At 36.3% G+C, this 26,893-nt stretch overlaps 1 protein-coding gene across 2 annotated transcripts in view; it reads right to left on the bottom strand.

Moving 5' to 3' along the window:
• The window catches only part of LOC142349589 (uncharacterized), a 62,645-nt gene extending 36,484 nt beyond the window's left edge, over window positions 1-26,161 (bottom strand). Inside the window, exons 1-3 of one of the 2 annotated variants that reach the window (XM_075401265.1) lie at window positions 25,909-26,161; window positions 18,498-18,634; window positions 18,112-18,236 (exon numbers count right to left, since the gene is read on the bottom strand). In XM_075401265.1, coding sequence (XP_075257380.1) covers window positions 18,112-18,236; window positions 18,498-18,634; window positions 25,909-26,063 — 417 coding nt within the window. In that variant the 5' untranslated portion in view covers window positions 26,064-26,161. Of the gene's footprint in view, window positions 1-18,089; window positions 18,237-18,497; window positions 18,635-25,908 lie in introns of both variants that reach the window. The other variant, XM_075401266.1, reaches the window with a different exon arrangement.
• Window positions 26,162-26,893: the final 732 nt, after the last annotated feature.

Here is a 26,893-nt window from a genome sequence, read left to right as displayed (position 1 = left end):
TCATCTGGGAGTACAAATTGATTCAAACCTAACTTTTGAAAATCACCTAAACTCAGTTTTAAGCAAAATGGCTAATGCAATTCGTTATTTGTATCTTGTAAGAAATCAAATACCTTTGAAAGTAAGAATTGATGTTTTCAAGTCAGTTGTATTCTCTCATCTTTCTTTCAGTGAAGTATTCCTTCAGACTCCTACACTAAAAATCATAAACCGCATAAACAGGCAAATTAACTGGGGAATAAAAGTTTGTTATTTTCGTAAAAAATATTGACCATTCCATTGATCTTCTCAATAAGGATCGTATCCTGCCAGCCGAAGTGTTTATCTCAAAAGTTAGCCTAATGAAGCTACAAACAGACATAAGACAATGGGAAACATCAGAAAATTTTTAAATGTTTTCTAGCCGCCATAACGCTAGACAGAACAAGAGAACAAATCAAAATATTATAAAAAAGAAAACGAAAACGATGTGGAGTAACAAATCCTTAATCTTGAAAAGCGTTCAAAAATGGAACAAATTGCCCTCCTCAATAAGAACTTTTAACCGTAATACTTGCTTTAAAAATGTTTTAACCGAGATTTTGCTCGATCAACAAAAGAAAGTACCCGTTAATAGGAGCCTTCAAACCCTATTTTTACCTATGAAAACGAACAGCCACAATTTGAAAATTATTATATTAACAACAATGCTGATTTTTTATTTAACATTTTAGAGCATGTAGATATCTAACTTTAGGGCGATAGTCTGAGTAATTTACACGTTTCAAAAAAAATAGATCCGCAACTTCTTACATGCATTTACACATTTCAATTATCATCAATTTACAATTTGTGGCAACGAACTTCATTTTTTTCAGGAACTTAGTTATAAAAATTGTTAATTAAATAAGCAAAAAATTGATAATGCACAAACCGTTGAAACTTTTGCTGAATGGTACTATTTAACCGTTTTCCTATCGAAATATCTTGTAGTTTCGTTGAACTATTTATTTTTTTTTCGTTTTTGTTGTTTTTAATCCGCCATAGATTAAAATTGGGATTTTTTTGGTTTTTTCACCCCTTCCCCTCAGCTTTGTGGGTGCATATTAATTGCACTTCCAGACGCACGAGTCATACTTCTACATGATTTACTTTGTAATTGCGCGTGCTCTGTAACTGGGGTTGCAAAACGTACTGGGGGGGCACAAACGGAAAAGATCCTTATATTGAATAAGCCATAAGCACCGACGAATAATGCGTTCAAACGGCTTCATTTCATATCAATTATTTTTCATTGATCATTAGTGGCTGGTAAATTTCTGCATTACCGATCAATTCTTCCAGAAATAAAATTCACCAAAAAATCGCTATTTTTCGCACCCACAAAAACAAGCGCCGTATTTTAACGCAACTTGTGCTGCCTCGAGAAGATCTTGATATACTCTTGGAAAGGTAACATCAAAATATGGGATATATTGCAATGACCAGAACTTAGAGTTTATGTTAAGACTTCGATATAAACAAAATTTTCTTAACTGATGTTGGTAAGGTTAATTTTTTTAATGGCTACTAATTTGAACTGAATCTTAGCCTCGAATGTCTTCCTTAAGAACTATGAGCCCTAAGAAATATGAGCCCTAAGAAACCACTAGACACTCCTTTTAAAGAGATCAGACTAGTAATTCAAAACTATATTTCTCCCAAAGAAAAATTTACAACGGCAGAAATTGCTAATTTTCTGTCCGCAACACTAGGGGAGTCAAATGACAATTTCCTAGCATGTCTGAGAGAAGAAACGCTTTTGTGACTTCAAAAAACTCAAAACAATGGCCAACCCCGAAGAAGAGTTAGTAAAATTAAAATTTATATCTGGTTTGAGCGACCCTGAAGCAAAACATAGACTACTATATAGTATTAAAGCAAAACCAGCAATGCCGGTTACTGAAATGACTGAAATTTATCTCAGGTTTGAAGGATCCTGAAGCAAAACATAGACTACTATATGGTATTAAAGCAAAACCAGCAATGACGGTTACTGAAATGACTGGAATTTAAGTCACGTTTGAAGGATCCTGAAGCAAAACTTAGACTACTAGACGGTGTTAAATCAAACTCAGCAATGTCGGTTATTGGAATGACCAAAAGTTTACAATTCAGAAGTGAAGCAATGGTTTTTGCGAGTTCTTCAATAGGTAATAAACCAGTTATGGTGAAGAAAGTAGTAGTAAACAAATTCAAAAAGACCTTCAGGAAACCAAGTAAAAAACTCATTGGTAGTAAAGGCACTTGTCAATTGTAAAGTAGATGTGGAGGTCAATCACACAGTAGCAAGCCGTCTCCGGCCTTGAACAGAAAATGTAACACCTGTGAAAAATTGGGGCACTTTGCAAAAAAGTGCAAAAGTAAAACCCAACTTAGGTCAGGTGAGTCAGACCAGCACGGCAACTTCTGCGAGGAAGAGGGTAAACTCTCTGGTTAGACATATTCCAAAATGAAGATGGGAATTTTCTCTACACGGGAAAACGTGTTTAAGATGTCAGCTACATGGGAGTACGTTACAATAAAATACCAGAAAACAAAGATTGAAGTTGATTTCGATTCTGATAATACTGTGATATCATCCTTCCTCCGGAGTGAGCTTGGTAAATCCCAGTTAGATCGGGGAAACAGACGTCTTGAGCCATGTAATGGTCATCAACTGACCCTTCTAGGATCACCAACATGTGATGTTGAATGGAACGGAAGTAATTATATGCAACAACAAATTGCAGTTTGGCAATCTGACAAAGAATTTGGACTATTTGACAGAAACATATGCACCCAAGAGGGCATCTGCACAGTTTGCGATGAAAAACTAAGTGAAGTCAAAGTATACAAAGCGCATGTGACACTCATGCCCGGATCACAGCCAATGTTCTACAAGGCTAGAAAGATACCTCTACCTCTACGAAGACAGGGTCAACGAAAAACTTGAGAAGATGGTGCGAGAGGGCATCCTGGAGCCAGTGCAACCAGTTGGGGTCACAAATACATCCCCAGTTGTTTGGCAGTGGAAGAAAAATGGAGCTCTAAGACTATGCGTGGACCTAAATTTTCAAAGTAACGACAAATTAATTGTCGAGTATTATCAAATCCCAGACATGGAGACCATTTTCCATAATCTCCTTGCGGCCTCCATTGCATATTATCAAATCGAATTGGACGAGGATGCAACGAAACAATGTACAATCAACAAATCGCAAGGATTGTATAAGATATGCAGGCTTCCTCAGGGCTTGAAGAAATCTTCATCAGTTCTCTAGAACTGCTTCGAGTCAACTCTCAAATAATCAAAAGTGTGGTCATCTTTCAAGATGATGTACTTTTATGTGGAACAATAAAGGGCAATGAGAGATACAAATGCTTAACTTCAAAAGTCAACTACGTGAGAACAATTTTACCATAAATGAAAAAAAATCTAACTCTAAATCAGTCTCAAGTGTCAGTTTTCTTAGTTACTCAGTTTCAAAGAAAGGAGTAGCACTTGATCCTAAACATATTGAGAAAATCAGAAATGCAAAATCACCATCAATTGTTAAACAAATAGAGTCTTTTGTTGGCCTAGCGAATTTTTATGGACAAATGATACCAGATCTTGCTACAAAATTGTTACCTTTGAATGAATTTCGAAAAGACTACTTCAGATGGAAAAAACGAGGTCATAAGTTTTTGAAAACATAAAAAAATGAGTTGTTTGCTAACTCGCTTGTTCAGCCTTAGAGCTTGACGAATGAAGCAACCGTGACAACAGGCGCCTCTGAAAAAACAAAAGACGGGATCCTGTCACAGGAAGGTTTTCCTGCGATCTATGTCTCAAGGAAGTTGTCACAAGCGGAACAAAATTACTTCAATATTAAACGAGAGGCACTTGCAGTTGTATTCCGACCTGGTGACCGTGTCAGACATTTCAACTGAACTGGAATCGAATCGACTCTTTCATGATGTCATCAAACGAATAAAAAGCGGAAACAGGAAACAGTGCTTAGAAGCAGGGAAAGGTTTTGAACAACAGAAAGACGCATAAACTATCAGCAAAAGAATCAATTTTCGAAGATTTGTGGCTTGCATTCCAACCAAACTAAGACATGTGGTGATGGCAAAAGCTCATGACACACCAAGTCAAAAATGCAACTAAAACAGCAGTCCGAATGATAGAATGGTGGCCCGGCATCAGTCAAAAATTTTTTCCATATGTTAATAAATGTAAGGAATGCCAAGGAAACAGGCCCAACCTGGGGAAAACAGTATCTACTTGGCCTGAATCACAAATCTGGGAAAGATTTCATATGGATTGGGGTTACGTTAAGAACCAAGGTAATGTCTTGGTAATAGTAGACGCGGGATCAGCTGGATAGAAGCTTTCCCTGCGGGAAATAGAACCTCACAAACAGTGAATATGTACTTGAGTCAATTCTTTGCAAAATTTGGGATACCAAAAACGTTACTATCAGACAATGGCCCCGAGTTTGTAAGCGTTGAACTAAGACAGTTGTGTGAGTCACTAGGGTTTTAAAAGATGGAGTCACCCATCTACCATCCAAGAGCAAATGAACTTGCCGAGCGAGCTTCCCATGCAGTAAAGCTGACTATTCAAGCCTGGAGTCTAAATGTGAATGTTTTATTTGGCGTTTTCATACAGCAGGCTCTGATGACTCACTAATTACTTACATGACGTGGGGCAAAACTCCTGTAGAACTACTGCTAGGACGGAAAGTGAGACTTCCAGCATTCATTGACTTTGATCTGTGTGGAACAGTCCTCTTCAAGCCAACGATAACATCATCAACAGCTCCAGTTTCCTTCATTATACGCAAATGAATGAACACTTCATTCATTCAGTGAGAGAATTCAAACAAGACAGTGCTTTTCAGTGGTAACCAAATTAAACGGCTGGAACCTGGTAACATCAAGACTGATTCTATTGATGAGCAATTTACTGACTCACAATCTGAGAACAGTAGAGACAATATAGACGTGGCATCACCTAACTTCAATGAAGAAACTTCAGTAACTGAAGGAGAACAATCTTCAACCATACAAAAATAGCCAGACAGACTTGGAGAAGCTATCCCTACAAACTTGCTTAAAAAAGGAGGGAGGATGTGATATATCGCGAAGATCAGAACTTAGATTATAAGTTAAGACTTCGATATGAACAAAACTTTCTTACCTGATGTTGGTAAACTAAATTTAATTAATGACTACTAATTTGAACTGAAACGTTGCTACAAATTTGTTCAAACCTCAAGCCTATCGGTGTATATAAACCATAAGTTTGAGCGATCAACTAAACCTTCCCACCATCAGTGATGGCCATAAACCAACTCGATGATCCTCCCTGTAGATATCAATGACACGTTCTCAAATGAGGAGAACAATGTGTTAAGTGCAAAAAACTGCACTAATACTTGCCATATACGTCAAGGGGATAAACTAGTTCCTACTTAAGGTGTAAGTTAACCCATATCAGTTTTTCTTTATCTAGACGGTTCTGTAAATATTCATACTGATAGCAATTATAAATACCTGTGAACTTTTGTAATTTTAGGCCATTTTGAATTCTATTACTGAAATAATAAAATTCTTGTTACTCGTGCTCGAGACCACAACAAGTTGCGTACAAACTAGCAAGATCTTTGCACTTGTTTCACGAAAATGAGCGTTTGGCCAAAATCCTGTAACAATATGTTCAGATTTGTCATGAAAGCTTAGATTAGCAAGATCTCAGAATGCCATCCCAAATTTTTTCAACTAATCAAGATCCTGCATGGGAGGGGCACATATGGTAATTATCCGAGGAAAAAAAGAATAAATAACCAACATCTATATACTAAATTGCTAGTCGATTAATCAGTTGTTCACATAGATAAAGACTAACATAAATATCCTCAAAGTTGATTGATCCGAAAGAAAATTAAATGCTTTCTTTTTAAATTTCAATTAAGATATTCGATTGTGATATATTTATATCAAGTCTTTTGGCTGCTAGAACGCGGACGTATTTTCCATTTCAAGTTAGGACACCTCAAAATTAGATTAAATGAAGACAACAATTTTTAGTTCTTCTCGAAAAAATAGAGCTGATCATAACAAATAAACTTTCATATTTTCTTGCCTTAATATTATCACATTTTTGGAATGTAAAGACAACACCTCACCCTTCTTAATACGGTCTCAAAACCTAACTGCCCATCAACTTCAACAGTTACGAAAAACTTCAGATTTGCCTAAAATATCTGCTGCACATTTTCGGTAGAGACAGTATATTACACTCATAATAAATCGAAATTTGTTTTAGGTACATTTTTGACGGCTCATGCCTCCAATTTTTCAATCGTTTTTCAGAATATTTTTGTTACAAAAAAGATTAGCAACTTGTACATGGTGTGATGGTTTCAAACAAACACCAAGAAACTTAGAAGTTTTATTAAAGTTTCAAAGAACGAAAAAAGATCTTAATTGATGAACGTTGTCAATAAGTAATGGCCACAAAACTAAATTCAATTCTAATTCAGTCCTGGCGCTATCATTATCTTATTGACCTATCAATCATCTGTAAGAAGTAACTTCTCCCACGAACAAAAACTTGATTATAACATCCACTGACCTCCAACTAATGAACTCGATTGTACCTAGGCTGAACTCGATTCTCATGAAATGTTGATAAAAATAGAAATTCACCTCCTGGACACAGAATTAAAATCTACTCGCATGTCAATCATGTAAAATATTTTCAGCTAATCTAAATTTTCTCTGTATATTTTCTCATTGATAAGTACTATAAATACGATCCAATTTTTGTATATTTTCAGTTCCAATTTTGAATTAAAATTCAACTTATTGTATTCTTTGACCCGTGTTATTGACCACGACAATGGTGTCCAGACCAGCCACAGACAGACAAATTTTGGATTTACAGAATGCAGAATCAGCTACTGCATGGATTATGTCTTTTGTGGCGAAATTTTGCGCAAAGAAAAAAGAGGACAACATCAACACCTATGGTACTATACAGGACCTACAGGCAACCAATTTCTTTCTTAGTATGTGCAGGAAAAATGCAATTATTGAACTTAGAAGCCTAATTAGTCCTAGGAATTTGATAGAGACTTCGTATAAAGACTTCCGATTGGTGATTCAAAATTATTTTTCTCTAAGAGAAAGAGTAATAAAGGCAGAAAGGGCTAAATTTCTGTCTGTAATACAAGGTGTAAGGGAGTCAGAAGCACGCTATTGGGACTTTGAAAAACTCAACACACCAGCCAACCCCGATGAGGAGCTGCTAAAAATAAAATTTATCTCATGTTTGAGGGACCTTGAAGCAAATCTTAGACTACCAGACGGTTTTAAAGCAAAAGCAGCAATTTCGGATATTGAAATGACCAAGAATTTACAGTTCATAAGTCAAGCAATGGCTTTTGCAAGTTCTTAATCAGTTAATGGGCCTTTTACTGTGAAAGAAGAAGTTGGGTTCAACTTCAAAAAACATCAAGAAGCTCAAATGAAAAAATTACGGCTAATAAAAGCAACAGAATGTGCAGTAGGTGTGGAGGTAAGCCACATTCTAAAAGACCCTGTCCAGCGCTAAGTAAAAAGTGGAACACTTTTCAAAAGTGGGCACTGTTCAAAAATGTACAGAGGCAAACCCCAGCCAAATTCAGGTAAGGACAATAATCAGAATAACTTTTGCGAAGAAGAAAATACTTCTTCAGAGCAAGCATCTCTGGCATTGGAGATATGATGTTTTATACCAGAGAAAAAAATCTTTAACATGTCTTCGACATGGGAATATATCTCAATTAATAACTGCAAAGTAAAAATGCAGGTAGACACAGGTGCAGATAGCACAGTGATGTCATCAAAAACATGGACTGAGCTTGGTAAACCTCAGTTGCCTCGTCAGATAAAACATCTCGCAGCTTACGATGGTCATCAATTAACACTTCTAGGATCACTTAGTTGTGATGTTGAGAGGAATGGAAGCAGATACACACAAAACCAATTAGCAGTTGTGCAGTCTGATAAAGATATTGGCCTACTTGGTGGACACCTCAAGCACGGTGTGAACAACATCATAACCGAACACCTACCTGCTGTGAAGGGTTACAAAGCTCATGTGAAGGTGATATTACAATCCACAGCCAATGTTCTGCAAAGCCAGAATAATACTTCTACCTCTTCAAGACAAGGTCAGAGAGAAAATGGAACAGATAGTCAGACAGAGGATCTTTGAACCGGTACAGCTAACAGGAGTCACTAATGCATCTCCAGTGGTTTGGTAGAGAAAGAAGAGTGGAGAACTGAGATTTTGTGTGGATTTGGAAGTGCATATCAATGGCAAAGACATTGATGAAGATTACCCAATACCAGACATGGACACGATCTTCAACCGCCTACATGGGGTCTCATACTTTGGCAAAACTGACCTTTCAGATGCCTACTATTAAATTGAACTTGACAAAGAGGCAAAAGATATGCGGACAATCAACACATCTCAGGGACTGTTTAAGGTGTGCCGACTACCTCAGGGATTGAAAAACTTGTCTTTAATCTTCCAGGACTGCATCCAATCAACACTCAAAGTAATCAAAGGTGTTGTGATCTTTCAAGACAATGTGTCGGTCTGTGGAACTACAAAGGAAGAGTTCGACAGGAGAGTGTTTGCAGTCAGAGTCGATTACATGAGAAATACTTTACTATTAAAGAGAAAAAAATTTAACTCAAAGCTAGTCGATAGTTTTTTGGGATACCACTTTTCAAATGAGAAAAATGCACCACATCCCAAACACAATGTTGAAAAAACACAAAAGCACCAACTAACAACAAACAACTCGAATCGTTTTTTGGGTAAGCTAATTTTTACGGAAGAATGCTTCCTGATTTTGAAACAAAATGCTACCTTTAAATGATTTAAGAAATAACAAATTCTCATGGGGCAAAATGCAACAAAAAACCTTTGAAGACATAAAAAAAGAATTATATGCTAACCTGCTTGCACAGTCATATAGTTTACAAAAGAAGCAAAAGTTACTATTGTCGCCACTGAAAAAACCTTTGGCGGTGTTCTTTCGCAAAAAGGACATCCGGTCAAGAAAGTTGATTCCAACGGAGCAAAACTACTTGAACATAGAGCGGGAATTACTGAAAATTGTGTTCGTGGTCACAAAATTGAGCAATTCCTTCTTGGAAGATAATTTACCCTACAGGCGGGCCAAAAACCAATAAAATATCTCTTTGCAAAAGATCCCGGAGACAACATCAGCTAGAATCACAAGAGGGGCAATAGCTCTAATGGGTTCTGACTTTGAATTGAAGTACACATCAGGAGAGGAAATACCCCACGCAGATGCTTTGAGCAGAATGGATTTTGACGAAGACAAATCCGACAACAATCGAGTGTGCTTCGCAATCAATAACATCAACTTAGCTCAGAGTAATTTGGTGATCCAAGCAGAAATCAAAGCCGATCTTGGAACAGACTCTCCCAGAGCATAATGAAAAGACTCAAAAGCGGCAATGGGGAACAATGTTCAGAAGCAGAAAAAGGATTCGAACAGCACAAAGATGCACAGACCATACTCAATGGAATCATCTTCCAAGGTGTTGTTCGTTTCATTCCAGCAAAACAACGACCTTTTTTTGGCAAAAGCATATTATACACGTCCCGGGAAGAAAACAACTGAGGCATCTGTTAGAATGATAGCATGGTGGCCTGGCATTACCCAAGACGTTCAACATTTTGTTAGTAAATGCAACAAATCTCAAATGAGCAGGCGTAGCCTGTGAAAAAAACAGCCTCTACGCGGCCAGAAACCGACGGATGGAACAGATAGCCAGACAGAGGATCTTTGAACCGGTACAGCTAACAGGAGTCACTAATGCATCTCCAGTGGTTTGGCAGAGAAAGAAGAGTGGAGAACTGAGATTTAGTGTGGATTTGGAAGTGCATATCAATGGCAAAGTCATTGATGAAGATTACCCAATACCAGACATGGACACGATCTTCAACAGCCTACATGGGGTCTCATACTTTGGCAAAAATGACCTTTCAGATGCCTACTATTAAATTGAACTTGACAAAGAGGCAAAAGATATGCGGACAATCAACACATCTCAGTGAGTGTTTAAGGTGTGCCGACTACCTCAGGGATTGAAAAACTCGTCTTTAATCTTCCAGAACTGCATCCAATCAACACTCAAAGTAATCAAAGGTGTTGTGATCTTTCAAGACAATGTGTCGGTCTGTGGAACTACAAAGTAAGAGTTCGACAAGAGAGTGTTTGCAGTCAGAGTCGGTTACATGAGAAATACTTTACTACTTTACTTTTACAGAAAAAAAAATCTAACTCAAAGCTAGTCGATAGTTTTTTGGGATACCACTTTTCAAATGAGAAAAATGCACCACATCCCAAACATGTTGAAAAAAACACAAACAAAAGCACCAACTAACAACAAACAACTCGAATCGTTTTTCGGGTAAGCTAATTTTTACGGAAGAATGCTTCCTGATTTTGAAACAAAATGCTACCTTTAAATAACTTCAGAAATAACAAATTCTCATGGCGCAAAATGCAACAAAAACCTTTGAAGACATAAAAAAAGAATTATATGCTAACCTGCTTGCACAGTCATATAGTTTACAAAAGAAGCAAAAGTTACTATTGTCGCCACTGAAAAAACCTTTGGCGGTGTTCTTTCGCAAAAAGGACATCCGGTCAAGAAAGTTGATTCCAACGGAGCAAAACTACTGGAACATAGAGAGGGAATAACTGAAAATTGTGTTCGTGGTCACAAAATTGAGCAATTTTTTCTTGGAAGATAATTTACCCTACAGGCGGGCCAAAAACCAATCAAATATCTCTTTGCACAAGATCCCGGAGACAACATCAGCTAGAATCACAAGAGGGGAAATAGCTCTAATGGGTTTTGACTTTGAATTGAAGTACGCATCAGGAGAGGAGATACCCCACGCAGATGCTTTGAGCAGAATGGATTTTGACGAAGACAAATCCGACAACAATCGAGTGTGCTTCGCAATCAATAACATCAACTTAGCTCAGAGTAATTTGGTGATCCAAGCAGAAATCAAAGCCGATCTTGGAACAGACACTCCCAGAGCATAATGAAAAGACTCAAAAGCGGCAATGGGGAACAATGTTCAGAAGCAGAAAAAGGATTCGAACAACACAAAGATGCACTGACCATACTCAATGGAATCATCTTCCAAGGTGTTGTTCGTTTCATTCCAGCAAAACAATGACCTTTTTTGGCAAAAGCACATTATACAAATCCTGGGAAGAAAACAACTGAGGCATCTGTTAGAATGATAGCATGGTGGCCTGGCATTACCCAAGACGTTCAACATTTTGTTAGTAAATGCAACAAATGTCAAATGAGCAGGCGTAGCCTGTGAAAAAAAAAACAGTCTCTACGCGGCCAGAAACCGACGTTTGGGAAAGGCTTCACATGGACTGGGGTTATCTTAAGGACCAAGACGATATCTTAGTTTTTGTTGACGCCGGTTTTAGCTGGATAAAAGATTTCACCGCAGAAAATAGAACATCAGAAACAGTTTAGTCAGATCTTTGCGATATTCGGAATATCAGAAACTTTATTATCTAAAAATGGTCCTGAATTTTTAAGTGGTGGCCTTAAAAAGTGGTGTGATTCAAGAATTAAGAAAAAGGAATCACCCTTCCATCATCCATGAGCTAATGAAATAGCTGAAAGAGCAGTTCAGACAGTGAAGCGGGCACTTCAAGCTTGGAGTCCCAATCTTAATGTGTCATTTGGAGCATTCCTGCAAAGAGCACTGATGACACATCGCAACATTTCAAAGACGAGGCGCAAAACTCCAGTTGAACTCCTGTTGAGACGCAGAGTGATACTACCATCAATATCAGAGTTTGACTTGTGCGAACCCATTCGGTTCAAGGCCAATGAGAAGACGAAGACAGTTCATTCTACCTTCACCATCAGGAAGTGCTTGAACAAATCTTTCATACAGGCGGAAAACTCAACACGGACTATTCTAGCGAACGACAACTAAATTGAGAGACTAGACGAGGACAGGGTGAAAACTGAACCATCAGTAGAGGCGACCACGTCTCAATCAGAAACACAACTTCAGGACACAGATGTGGGACCTTCAGATCAGATCAAGATGAAGCTTCTGCAGCCACATCACCTGCAGGGCATCAACAAACTGAACAACCAGAGCCTTCACGAACATCAACAAGAAACAGAAATCATCCAGACAAATTTGGAGAACCTATACCCACAAACATGGTTAAAAAAGGAGGGAGGAAGTGACGGCTTCAAACAAATAGAAACTTAGAAGTTTTATTAATGTTTCAAAGAACGAAAGAACAACTTACTTGACGAACTTTGTCAGTAAGTAATGGCCACAAAACTAAACTCAATTCTAAGTCAATCTTGGCGCTATAATTATCTTATTTACCTATCAATCATATGTCAGAAGTAAATTCTCCTGCCAACTGAAACCCGATTTTAACATCCACCGACTTCCAACTAATGAACTCGATTGTATGTAGATGAAAATATAATATCACTTCCGGGGGCCATAAGTTTGATTTAATATTGAGTCAACATGTTGTCAGATTTTTTGTCGTAGTCTGAAACACGAGTAACAAGAGTTTCATTATTTTCATAATTGAACTCAATTTTGGCCCAAATGTACCTACCAAAAAACAAGGTTTATAGTCTGTATCAGTTGATTCCACTTAACAAATTTCTCCCAAACCGTGCATTCATTTTTGTTGAGATGAATAGCGAATGGTTTTATAACAATGACTAATGGTGATTCGGTCAAATTTATCAGAGAAATGTTAAATTTGCTTATTATGATAACTTTGTGATCAGAAAAAAAATGAAGTAACGAACTTGATGTCCACAGTACAAACCAGCTTTTAATATGACCTCACCAACATCAGATTAGAAAAAATTTTGTATTATTGAAGTTTTGGCTCTAATTCTAAATTTTAAACTGCGCGTTACAACATATTCTTTTTCTACGCAAATTTGTATAGATGGCTGCTCCGTACCTTTCAGTTTATTTATTATGTCCGGTTTACGATCTCGTGGAAACTTAATATTGCTAATTTGCAATTACTGATTTTTCTGCAGTGGTGTCAGGTAATGCCACAACTACATTGTTGCTAACGTTTTTTGGTATCACAAATCTGACGACCAATTGACTCAAGTGCACGAGTTTTGTTTGTAAAATTTTGTTTTAAAAGATTCAGTCCAACAAGTTATCGAGTCTGAAATTCTTCAGAGATTTCCTTGATGCTCAAAATTAAATAACGTAGACATAAATTTTTATGCTTCTACGATTTGCGATCAAATTGTTTTCAACTTGACAGATACTCAATTGACCTTATCTCATTGAATTAAAGTAACGGAAAAAGATCTTGAAAATGATGGAAGTCCTTTTTGAGAAAGAAGCAAATCATGTGAGACCAAAAACTTAACCACTAAAACAAAAAAACATATGACGAAAAAACTAAGAGACTAATAACAGACCAATTTATTGGCTTGTTGTTAAAAATTAATTGATTTTCAATAACCTTTGAAATAAAATTGAAAAATTACAAACTAAAAATAATGTAGCAAAACGAAAATCAAATGAAAGCAACGTGAAAAACTGCTTTTTTTAACAAAAAAAATGTTCAAAGTCAGAAGCACATAAGGTACCAACTGGACACATTGATAAGATTGGATCTGTTCTCATGAAAAACAAAACAAACATAAACCGACTAACGTAAGAAGAATTGCTCTCGAAAGACACGCGAGGCAACTTAATTCAGGAGCTGTAGCCTAGATAAATTTTTCTTTGTGGAAGCAAAATCGCTACCCTCTCTTCTATCAGGCCCTTTGCCATCGCGGCTAAAACATACAATAACGCAACAACCAGGAATAACGTCAGACTTAAAAAAATTACTGATATTTTTTGATAAGCAGTGTGCATGTTTTGAAAAAAAATTGAAGTTTTAAAAAAAGTTAGACATAAAAGGCATCCATAAAATGGATTCATTTACGCATTAGATGAACTTTTTGATACCAATTGGGAGTATTCCAAAGGTTTTATAAAGTCTCATTACAGAGCCTCAAAAACCGACATTAAAAAGACCTAGTGACAGCACAACAAGACAGACTCAAAAATTGATCAAAAGCAAAAATCCTCTTGCTCATGAATAAAGATGCGTGGACTGCCCGGGCTTACCACCCAGAGCATTTCAGTACTGAACATGAGTGTCTCCATATTATTTTGTAAAACCAGTACTGAAACAGCTTGTTTACATTAAAAATTTGGTCATTATGCCCAGAAAAAAACAGAACAGCTATTCAGACTGTTCAGAATAATTTCAGTGTACAATTAGTAGTGTAAAATTTTCGAAAATGTTGAAACTTGCTGAGCATGTCAGAAAAGCATGCAAAATGCATGCAAAATGCATGCATTTTGCTGTAACGACACGTTACCAGTTAAAACAGCTACATACATACTACATACTGTGTGCATACTGCTATTTTCACTGATACTGGATATTTCAGGATCCGTCTGTGGTTCGTTTGGGGTGCGTTCGGGGTGAGTTCAGGGAGCGCTCGGGGTGCGTTCGCATAATTGTATAACCAGAGCAGGTATATTCTCGACCTTCCGGGTCACTTAACAGGTGTACTCACGATGTCCCGGGTCACTTTACAGGTGTATTTACGATGTTCCGGGTCACTTTACAGGTGTATTTACGATGTCTCGGGTCGATTTACAGGTGTATTTACGATGTCTCGGGTCACTTTACAGGTGTATTTACGATGTCCCGGGTCACTTTACAGGTGTATTTACGATGTCTCGGGTCACTTTACATGTGTATTTAAGATGTCTCGGGTAACTTTGCAGGTGTATTTACGATGTCTCGGGTCACATTACATGTGTGTTTAAGATGTCTCGGGTCACTTTACAGGTGTATTTACGATGTCTCGGGTCACTCTTCAGGTGTATTTACGATGTCCCGGGTCACTTAAAAGGTCTGTTCGCCCACTGCAAAGTATTGTAATTTGCAAATGATGCTGCAATTTTGCAATTTTTCAAGGTATTTACTTCTGTTCGCCCGTATTGTAATCTGCAAATGTTGTGTTTGCCATTGTGTTTAATCTTTTCGATGTATATTTACTTCTTTTACATCATCTTTTCAATTAGCAATTGTTGTCAGCCTAAAATACATTGTTTTTAACCTTTCGCAGTGCGCGCGCGCGTGTGCGTGTGTGTGCCTCTTTCTGTGTGCATGTGTGTGTGTTTGTGTGTGTGTGTGTGTGTGTGTGTGTGTGTGTGTGTGTGTGTGTGCATGTGCACGTGTGTGTGCATGTGTGTGTGTGCATGTGTGTGTGTGTGTGTGTGTGTGTGTGTGTGTGTGTGTGTGTGTGTGTGTGGTGGGATATGCCTGTGGTGTGATGCAGAATGGTGTGAATATAGATTACCTGTGAAAAAGGTTCAGGTTATGTGAAAGAAGAATTTGTCACTGAGGATTGATTTTTCATTCATTCCAATGAGAGCAAAGTCTACTCTGTAAAGAACAGCAACGAATATAATGAGCTGTCAAATCCTAATTTCTACATAAACACTAAATAGTTTTTTTTATTTTTTATATTTCTTTTAATTTTCCTCCGTTTTTATTCATTGTAATTTAATCCCTGCTCCTTTTTACTCTTTTTCATAGGATTTAATTAATAGAACACGTAGCTCGTAGTAGTTAAATAGGTTGCTATCCTGTAAAATTACAAATTGAAGAAAATATCATGCACTGCTTTCTACGATTTCAACTCAAAACTTTTACTACTACAAGACAGAGGGGCACAACTGGAAACAACAGAACGTTACTGGCCAAAATAAACTTTATTTCTCATCCTGAATAACAACAGAGTCCCACAACTAACACTAATGAAGTGAATAACACTAAAAATTAATGGTTTAAAAATGAAGATTATGTCGGAATCAGAAATAGGGACTAAAAAATTTTTCAAAAAAGTTTGCAGCTTTTCTTGTTTCAATAGTGCCTATCATTAGAAACATAGAATTAGAAAAAAAATTATTTTGCGTTCATTCCACATCTTTCATACTTCACTTAAATAATAAGAGAATTCATATCACGGCAGTAATAAGTGCTTCCAAAAACACTCCAGGACACCCAAAAATTACGAACACCTGAAGAAGTCTTAAAAAACGTCAGAAGTAACAAAAAAAATAATACCAGATCAGATGTCTCCTAACTCGTCATTTTCATTTGTTTTTTTACCCTCTAATAGACGGCTTTCATAGTTTTCAACTAAATTTCACACATTACTTGCATAACAACGTTCCAAATTTCAAGTACATATCCTAACTTTTCCCCCAAATTGGTTTGTTTATGTAGTCAGTGCATCAAAATTCTTCAAACATTTTCAATCAGACATTTTCAAACATTTTCAATGTTGCCCACTCGGGTAATTCTCAAAGCTGATCATGAATAATATAGCCAAAAACCTTTGATTTTTAATTAGAAACGTTGTTAAACGAGATCCTGCAAAAGCAATTTTCTTCTTAACTTCATAAAATTTCCTTGTGAACTAAAAAAATTAGCTTGCTCAGAAACTAAAGAAGCGAGTTCCGAACATCTGTTGCATGAGGCCCAAAAACATTGGCGATTGCCTGTTCGAACTCAATTTTTTTCAAGCAATGTCTAGTTCCGTAAGGAAAAGAAACATTTTGCCGAAAAGGAAGGGCCCCATGAACATAGTAATGCATCATTCTGATCAATATCGCCTGCTTTTGATCTTCAATTTAACTTTCCTGTAGCATTTCTTCATTAAACTTCACATTTTGTGAGAATTGTTTAGATTGTGCGTCTATAAATTGTAGCATGGCAAGATAAAAAGGAGTTCTTTTTGTTTTTATGTCCTTCAAAATCAGACATTGCTGAGCGAAACAACTTTGAAAACAGGAAAACATTCTCTTTTTAAGGGGAGAAAACGCTAATTAATTTTCTTTTGAACCTAAAAATTTCAGGTTGAGGTTCACTGCCCAGTTTGAGGTCCTCGTTTTTGACGCAGACCATTTTTGAGCGCACATAGTGGGTACGGTGCGTTCAAAAATACACAGGCGAGGAATTTGTTTAACGAGCAACATAAACGCACCAGTACTTACGGTCGAGCCAAAGTCTGCCCCCATAGACGAGACAAAAATTGCCCCATAGACGCACCAACTCTGCAACATAGACGAGCCACTTTTTGCCACATACACGAGCAGGTTCTGCCCAAAAAACGAGCAATAAACTTCGTCATAGTCGAGCTAAAGTCTGCAGCATAAACTTTTTAAAACATTTTTTTGCACTAAAAGCCTCCGCCACACAAACCGGAGGTACACAAAACGATTATTAGGGTGCAATATATTACTTCGTTTGAGTGTTTAAACTATTAAATAATATTTCATGAGCTCTCTTCACTGTCCAAAACCACCAGAAAATTGTACGAACTTTTTTTGCAGCTCAAGAAAAAACCGAGGCTCTTTTTTATAGAACACCCTTTTTAAATCTTTAAAAGGAATCCCGGATAGGTCAGGATTCAACAAAAATCAGAAAAGCACATTGAAACAAGTCACATCTAGGAGGCAAAGTATGGATCATAAGTTGTTTTTGGTCTTTCTGAGTCTTTTCATAAAGTTAACGAGAAGTCTGTATCATATCGCATTTTGGTCTGGACGGGTCTTTTCATAAGCGTTCTTGAACGAGCACATGAACGCACCGAAAATTTGAACGAGGCAATGTATGGATCATAAGCATTATTGGTTTGCCTGGGTATTTTCATAGGCAAAAATGGTTTGGATGGGTATTTTCATAAGGAATTTTGAACGAGGACCTCAAACTGGGTGAGCACGTATTAGGTAATTTTTCTTGCTTCTTAAAGTTGCCAACTCATACTTTTGCAGCGGGTTGCAATGCAATTTTGCGAAAAAGATTTCCTGAGAATCGGAAAAAGTTTTCTAATTTAGAAGTATTATTTATAGGTATATTTAGAAATACTGTAAACATGTCAGCCTTCCTTTCCACGAATCTGTTCGACTGTCAATTCGTTCAGTTTGTCGGCTACCACTTCACACGTGAGGTCAAACAGATCAAAGCACTGGAGTGAGTAAGCGGCGTGCATCAGTTTGAACAAGTTCTCCTCATCTGAACAAAAAAACGAAGCTGAAGAGATGCGTGTTTTTCTTTTAAAAAAGAATTGATATAAAAGTTTTTTTAATTCGTTTTTTGTCCAGAATGATGAATTAAAAGATACAAAACGTTTTAGCAAATGACATGACATTATTAGGCGGAAACACAAACAAAAATGAGCAAGCAATGTTATTTTTGGGTATTTTCAAATATCATATCATCAGCCAGAACCTCAAACCGAATTCATACCCAATAAGGATATGTAAAGAAATTAACCCGTTGGAAGCCATCGTTTGTCTTCTGGTTCGTAGACATGTACTCTCTTTTCCCTGTTGTATCTGTCCTCGTCTGAGAGTGAATAAGCTCTGTCTTTGTAACGGGTAGTCCACTCCACCAACTTGTCAAATATAGCCCTAAAAGGAGCCCGTAAAAATATTTAATAGTCATTACGCGGAAAATGTCCAAAGGCTATTTTTGGCGTTTCGTGGAAACGAATGACAATATTTGATTACTATTTTTCATTTTGCGTAACCGTTTTCCACTATCAAAAATAGTTACTAAAAATGTAGATATTAGCGACATATGAATTTTGCTACAATCCAAAATTGCTAATCCTCTTCCTAATCCAAAATCTGTAATGAAAAGGACATTTCTAAGATAATAATCAATAAAGCTTTTTTAGATTGACACTATCTCAGTTACTCGATACGCAGCCATGGACAAAGATCACGTGTGGAAAAAGTTACTTATAGCACTGAGTAGAGTTCAAAAGTTTTGTACCTATTTTTATGCTCGCCTCAAAAAAGAGGCCACCTGAAAACCAATGACGGATATATCCCAATTTTAGCTGATTTTAGCTGAAATTTTAGCTGAACTATATTTACATAGTGTTTTAGATTTCCACAGACATATATTGCTAAGATTTAAATATGGTCCGAAAAATAGTATTAAATGTGAGTATATTTACTCAAGCAATCGAACATTTGCCACGCAATTAGCCTAAAACATTATTGCCCGAACTTTTTTGTAATTGCTTGATACCCAATTCAAAGACTTAATTGTTCATGTGTACAAGAATATTTGTAAATAAAAAAGCTAATAGTCTTTTAAGACACTTCTAAGATAATCATCAATTAAGATTAAGCTTTTTTGACTGACACCATCTCAGTTAATAGATACGCAGCCACGGACAAAGATCACGAGTCGAAATGTGTTACTTACAACAATGGGTAGAGTTCAAAAGTTTTTAGACTATTTTTACGTGCGCCCCAAATAAGAGGCAACGTGAAAAATAATGACAGATACATCCAAATTATAGCTAATTTAAACAATATTTGCATACTATCACAAATTTCCACAGACTCATATAAAAATAAGGTTTAAATATGGTCCGACAAATAATATTAAGTTGAGTATATTTTCTCAAGCAATCGAACATTTGCCACGTAAATTCATTATCTTGGCCAAATGGAAATCACTCATCAACCAAAAACATTGTCTTTTCATCGATACAAATAGCAAAAATCGTAGCAAGTTGCAGAAAGCGGTAAAACAAATTTGATTATTGGGAGTGCAGAATAGCCGTTATATTGATGAAAACATTTTTCAATTTTGGCCGATAGAAATTTTGAAAAACTCAATAGATAGTAGTAAGCAAAGAATTTTTTTTGAACAATCAGGAGAAGAGGATGGACGATTTTGACCTCTTTGATAGTAATTTCTAGTAATTACTTGATACCCAATTCAGAGACTTAATTGTTTCTGTATACAAAGATTTTGGTAAGTATAAAATTGCTAACTGTCTTCCTAATCCAAAATCTATATTGAATTGGACGTTCCTAAGATAATCATCAATGGAACTTATGTTAATTGACAATATCATAGTTACTAGATACCCAGCCATGGACAATGATCATGAGTGGAAATGTGTTGATTATAAGGTAGAGTAGAGTTCAATAGTTTGGTAACTATTTTTCGCAATCGCCCAAAAAACAGGCAACGTGAAAACTAATGACCGATATATCCATATTTTAAGCTAAACTAAACTAAATTTGCATGCAGTCACAAATTTCCACACAAACATAATATGCTAAGGTTTAAATATATTCCAAAAAACAGTGTTAAAGTTGAGTATATTTAATCAAGCAACCAAACATTTGTCAAGTTAAGTCATTCTCTTGGCAAATAGGAAATCACTCATCAATCAAAAATATAGTCAATCACACAGATTGTGATTTCAACGACATAAATTGCAAAAATTGTTGCTGAATGTGGTGACAAAAAGCATTTGACCATTGGGAAAGTAAAAAAGCCGATATTTTGATTTAATTTTTTTTGATTTTGATGATGGAACTTAAAAAGCCCAACAGGTTGTACTAAGCAGGGAATTCTTTGAAAATTCAAGAGGAGGAGAAACGATATTGACTTCTTCAATAGTACGTTTTTGTTATGACTTGATGCTCAATTCAAAGACTTGATTGTTTTTGTGTATAAAGATATTGGTAAAAAAAAAACGCCTGTTTTTCCCGTTTGTGCTTCCCAGTACGTTATGTTCCCCCCAGTTACAGAGAACCTGTGATTACAGTGTAAATCATTATGCAAAATTATCGCACTTGCTTCTGGGGGTTGCAAATGATGTGAACCCACTAAGCTAGGAGCACAAACGGAAAAATACAAAATTGCTAATAGTCTTCTTATTTCAAAATTTTTATTGAGAAGAGCATTTCTAATATAATAATCAGTTAACCTTCTTTTGATTGACAACATCTCAGTTACTAGATACGCAGCTATAGTCAAAAATTACGAGTCGAAATATGTTTTTTCTAGCAGTTAGTAGAGTTCAGAAATTTTGTAACCATATTTGACGCGCGCCCAAGAACAGGCAACAGGAAAAATAATAAGGGATATATCCAAAATTTCAGCTATATTAAACTATATTCACTTAATGTCAAAAATATCCACACAAACACACATATAATTCTAAGGTTTAAATATGTTCCGAAAAATAAGGTTAAAGTTGAGTACATTCACTCAAGCAATCGAACATCTGCCACGTAAAGTCACTATCCTGGCAAATTGGAAATCACTCATCAATGACTAAAATAGACAACCACACAGATTGTTTTTTCAACGACATAAATTGCAAAAATGGTTAGATGTGCTGAAAGCGGTGAAAAAATCTATTTTACACTCCCAAAAAAATTTTACACTCTCAAAAACTGATTTTTGGGAGTGTAAAATAGCCGCTGTTTTTGATGAAAAATTTTTTGATTTGGGCGATGGAACTGTTAAAAAACCCAACAAGTTGTATTACGCAAGGAATTCTTTAAAAATTCAAGAGGAGGAGGAACGATATTGACTTTTTCAATAGTACTTTTTTGTTATTACTTGATACCCAAATCATAGACTTGATTGTTTTTGCGTACAAGGATATTGGTAATTTTGAAATTGCCGATGTCTTCCGTTTGAGCCCCCCAGTACGTTATGCTCCCCAATTACAGAGCATGTGTGATTATATGGTAAATCATTACGTAAAATTATCACACTTGCTTCGGGGGGATGCAAATAATGTGAACCCACTAAGCTGGATGCGCAAACGGAAAAAATCCAAAATTGCTAACTGTCTTCCCAATCCAAAATCTCTTTTGAGCAGGAAATTTCTAAGATAATAACCAATTAAGCTTTTTTTGATTGACACTATCTCAGTTACTAGATACGCAGCCATGGACAAAGATCACGAACGGAAAAAGGAACTTTTAGCATTGAGTAGAGTTCAAAAGTTTTCTTAACTATTTTTATGCTTGCCTCGAAAAAAGGCCACGTGAAAAATAATTACGGATATATCCCAATTTTAGCTAAATTAAACTAAACTTGCTTACAGTCACAAATTTCAGCATACATAAGATGCTAAGGTTTGTATATGGTCCAAAAATATCAATAAAGTAGAGTATGTTTAATCAAGCAATCGAACATTTGCCAAGTCAAGCCATTATCTTGGCAAATTGGAGATAACTCATCAATCACAAAAATTGTCAACCACACAGATTGTGTTTTCAACGATAAAAATTGCAAAAAATGTAAGAAGTGCTGAATGCAGTGGAAAAAAATAGTTGATTGTTGGGAATATAAAATAACCGTTATATTGATGAAGAATTTTTTCAATTTGGTGGTGGAACTTTTGAAAAAACTCAACATGTCGCAGTAAACAAGGATTTTGTTGACCTTTCAAGATGATGAGGACCAATATTGACTTCTTCGATAGTACTACTGCTTTCGAAAGTAAAACAAAGTTGAGGATGTTAGTCAAACCTATATTTGTTTATTAGTCAAGCTGAAATTCTTCAATCTCTTAGAATTTTTTTAAATTTACAGTTGGTTGAGGCCTTTTGTTTGTAGATAGAAATAGACTGGTCAAATTTTATCATTGAATATGAATTGGTCTAACAATTCTCATTAGCTGTCTCAAACTGCTACGTGGTTTTCGATGGACGCCAGATGTTCTTAGTGATTTCATTCAAAGCTAACCTATGTTTAAACACAAAATCGCTGAGGAGTGCATTTCGAGATGATAAACACTCTATACCGAAATACGCATGTTCTTTTAAAATACAAAGGGCTTATGGCATTTTAACTGCTGACCCACTTTATGCCCGGGCCAAGAATTTTGCCCAAAAATGACTTGTATAATGGTGTATTGTTTGTAAAAGTACAAAAAAAATTATACACCCTTATTTCTCCATTTAATTAAGGACGGAAGAATGCCTTTATAAGAGTGCAATTTTTTGAAAAAAAATTGGAAGCAGTTAGTGATGATTGGTTCCCCATCTTCCCTCTGTCGAATATTTTTATTTCACTTTGTGCATTAACCATTGCGCCAACTGATGCTGGCATTAGACTTTCAGTTTTGGTTATAATGGTAAATGTGTACGAGTGTAATTTATAATCAGTCTACACAAAATTACACTCTCTGCAACGGTTGTATAAAGAGTGGAGAAAGGAGTGTAAATAGAGTGTCGTTTTTTTAAAAAGAATTCGCTCTTTCATGCTTTTTTCCCAGGTAAATAGGAGTGGAATACAAATTACATCCCAATAACCTTTAATAAGGGTTGTATTGAGGTTGAAATCTCGGCTCAAGTGGCAATTATTGGCTTTGTATCCGTTCATTTGGTTCCTAAAACTCGCAAATAGTGATAGCCAAGTTATCTTATACAGCTTTCATCCAAAACCGAACAGCACACTGTTGTATTGCATCACCGAAAAATGAGATCTTTTCCGCCTGTGCCCCCCCAGTTATAGAGCACGTGTCATTAGACAGTAAATCATTATATAAAAACATGGAATGTGCGTTTGGGGGGCGCAAATAATATGCAACCACTACACTGGGGGGAGGCACGTGCGGAAGAAATCCGAAAAATCAAAACAAAAAGAAGATATTTTGTTTCAACAGCAATGTAGAGCAATTTCATTGAATGAATCCACTATAAAAATGCGCAAATTGCTCAATATTTTTGTCAGAAATTTTAGAATCCTATTTTTTTTAAATATTTTGGTTTGGGACCGAAGAACAACTCAACTTTATTAGCAAAGAAATTATATTCTACTTCAAATAGGTTGGATCCAGGGTGGTCAAGGACTGTACCATCCGGCTCATACCTGCCTTTCAATCTATTTTTTTTTAAAATTGAAGTTCTAATTCATCCTGGGTAAATAGCGCATGTACCTGAGTGCCTGAAATATGAGAAAAAAAGTTCAGTAACTCGCACAGAATAGACGGATGTTGTATACTTTCAGTTTTGGTTATAATGGTAATTGTGTACGAGTGAAATTTCTGTTCAGTCTGCAGTATGTTACACTCTCTGCAAAGAGTGTAAAAAGAGTGGAGAAAGGAGTGTAAATACAGTGTCTTTTATAAAAATAATTATGCTCTTTCACGCTTTTCTTTCCCCCGGTAAATAGGAGCGGAATACGAATTACACCCCCAATGGCCGCTAATAAGGTTTGGATTAAGGTTGAATTCTCGGCTCAAGTGGCAATTATATGCTTTGTATCCTTTCATTTTGTTCTTAAAACTCGCAAATAGTTATAGCCAAGTTTTTTGTACAGCATTTATCCAAAACTTAACAGGAGTCTGTTGTATTGCATCAATGAAAAATCAGATCTTTTCCGTTTGTACCCCCTCCCAGTTACAGAGCACGTGTCATTACACAGTAAATCCTTATATAAAAATATGGGATGTGCATTTGGGGGATCAAATAATATGCACCCACTAAGCTGGGGGGTGGGGGGGCACGTGCGGAAGAGATCCGAAAAATCAGAAGAAAAAGAAGATGTTTGGTTTCAACAGCAACTTAGAGCAATTTCATTGGTTAAATGCACTATAAGAATGCCCAAATTGCTCGATTTTTTGTCAGAAAAATCGGAAACCTATTTTTTAAAATAATTTGGTTTGGTACAGAAGAACAACTCAAGTTTCGGTAGCAAAGAAATTATATTCAACTTCAAATAGGGTGGATCCAGGGTAGTCAAGGACTGCACCGTCTGGCCCATACCTGCCTTTCAATCTATTCCTTTTTTAAAATTGAAGTTCTATTTCATCCTAGGTAAATAGCGCATGTATCTGAGTGCCTGAAATATGAGAAAATAAGTTCAGTAACTCGCTTAGAATAGATGGATGTTGTATACTTTCAGTTTTGGTTATAATGGTAATTGTGTACGAGTGAATTTTTTAATCAGTCTACAGTAAGTTACACTCTCTGCAAATAGTGTAAAAAGAGTGGAGAAAGGAGTGTAAATACAGTGTCTTTTTAAAATTAATTATGCTCTTTCACGCTTTTCTTTTCCCCGGTAATTAGGAGCGGAATACGAATTACACCCCCAATGACCACCGCTAATTAGGGTTGGATTGAGGTTGAATTCTCGGCTCAAGTGGCAATTATAGGCTTTGTAACTTTTCATTTTGTTCTTAAAACTCGCAAATAGTGATAGCCAAGTTTTTTTATACAGCATTTATCCAAAACTGAACAGCAGTCTGTTGTATTGCATCATTAAAAAATCAGATCTCTTCCGTTTGTACCCCTCCCCCCCCCCCAGTTACAGAGCACGTGTCATTACACAGCAAATCATTATAAAAAAATATGGGATGTGCATTTGGGGGGTGCAAATAATATGCACCCACTAAGCTGGGGGGGGGGGGGGGGCACGTGCGGAAAAGATTCGAAAAATCAGACGAAAAAGAAGATGTTTGGTTTCAACAGCAATTTAGAGCAATTTCATTGGTTAAATGCACTATAAGAATGCCCAAATTGCTCGATTTTTTGTCAGAAAAATTGCAATCCTATTTTTCAAAATAATTTGGTTTGGTACAGAAGAACAACTCAAGTTTTGGTAGCAAAGAAATTATATTCAACTTCAAATAGGGAGGATCCAGGGTGATCAAGGACTGTACAGTCTGGCCCATAGTTTGAAAAACCGACACAGAATAGATGGCGTTTGTATTGCTTTCGGTATTTGAGAGCTATACGATCCAATCGCGCAGTGCTGGGGGAGGGGATTGTAAAGTTGTGAATTGACCCCTCCCGTGTTTTAACCCCCGATTGCAAATTATTCGTTGTCAAATAGCGCGGCAATACGAAAAAAATAGCATGCAATATATCCTTGTTTTCGTTCATATTTTCTTAGTTGTTTTTACCTGTCTGTGATTTCCTTGAGAGGGACAACTTCCTCTATCTCTCCTGTCTGACTATTCTCATACATGTCAGCAATCACCCCCCACTTCTGGGCAACATCTTTCTCCACAGAGACTACTTCGCCACAGACTTCAAACTGAACTTGTTTCTTCTTCATTTCTCTGACACAAATGCGTCAAAAAATTGAAAGCTATTGACTTTTCAGTATGTCCTAGTTAGAGATTAGAGAACCCAGGGTACGATTTCATCGGTCACTAGAACTTCGAGGCAGAGATCTTAGTTTGAGAGATTGAACTTTGACTTAAAGAAGAGAGATTCTATTTTGTTGCCCTAAACTTCTTGTTCTATAGGACACTATGTTAAGGGCAAATAAATTAGACTTTCGCTTCTTTAAGTCTAAGTTCAATCTTTCAAACGAAGAATTCTAACTTTTGTCACTTGAATCAAACCGCTATAAATAATCGGCTGCTACACATCGGAAGTTTATTTCAACTCCTGTATTTTTTAAGAAAAATCTTTTCTATAACTAATCTGCAAAATTGTACTCATAACTTCAATTTCAAATGAAATTCAACACTTTCGTACCATTTGCATCTAAATACGCTAGAACAAAATATCAATCGTCTATCAATATCGCTAGAACAAACTATCAATCTCTTATCAATATCGCTAGAACAAAATATCACGCGGGTGCAAGCGCTCTCATATCATGGCACTAAGTACCTCGGGCGTCTAAGATTTTGTTATAACACATAAATAGACCACCTATCTAAATAAATAATGCAAATGGATTTGATTGCGTCTCTAATTTTTAACTTAAAAAAAGTGTCTCTGAAGTTTTCAGTAAATAATAGAGAAGTGAGCGCCAGCTTTTGACTAATTACAATAATTAAAGCAAACCGATTAAAAACTAAACACATCCATACTTAAAAATGCTTTTTTTAATTTTTCTTGGGGTTCAGAATTTTTGGTTCTTTGAAAAACGAA

This window comes from Convolutriloba macropyga, chromosome 11 (genome assembly GCF_964194025.1).
Source record: "Convolutriloba macropyga chromosome 11, txConMacr16.3, whole genome shotgun sequence".
In the NCBI taxonomy this organism is placed as follows: domain Eukaryota; kingdom Metazoa; phylum Xenacoelomorpha; order Acoela; family Convolutidae; genus Convolutriloba; species Convolutriloba macropyga.
Note: the sequence above shows the minus strand (reverse complement) of the source record. Positions and strands in the feature narration are given on the sequence as shown.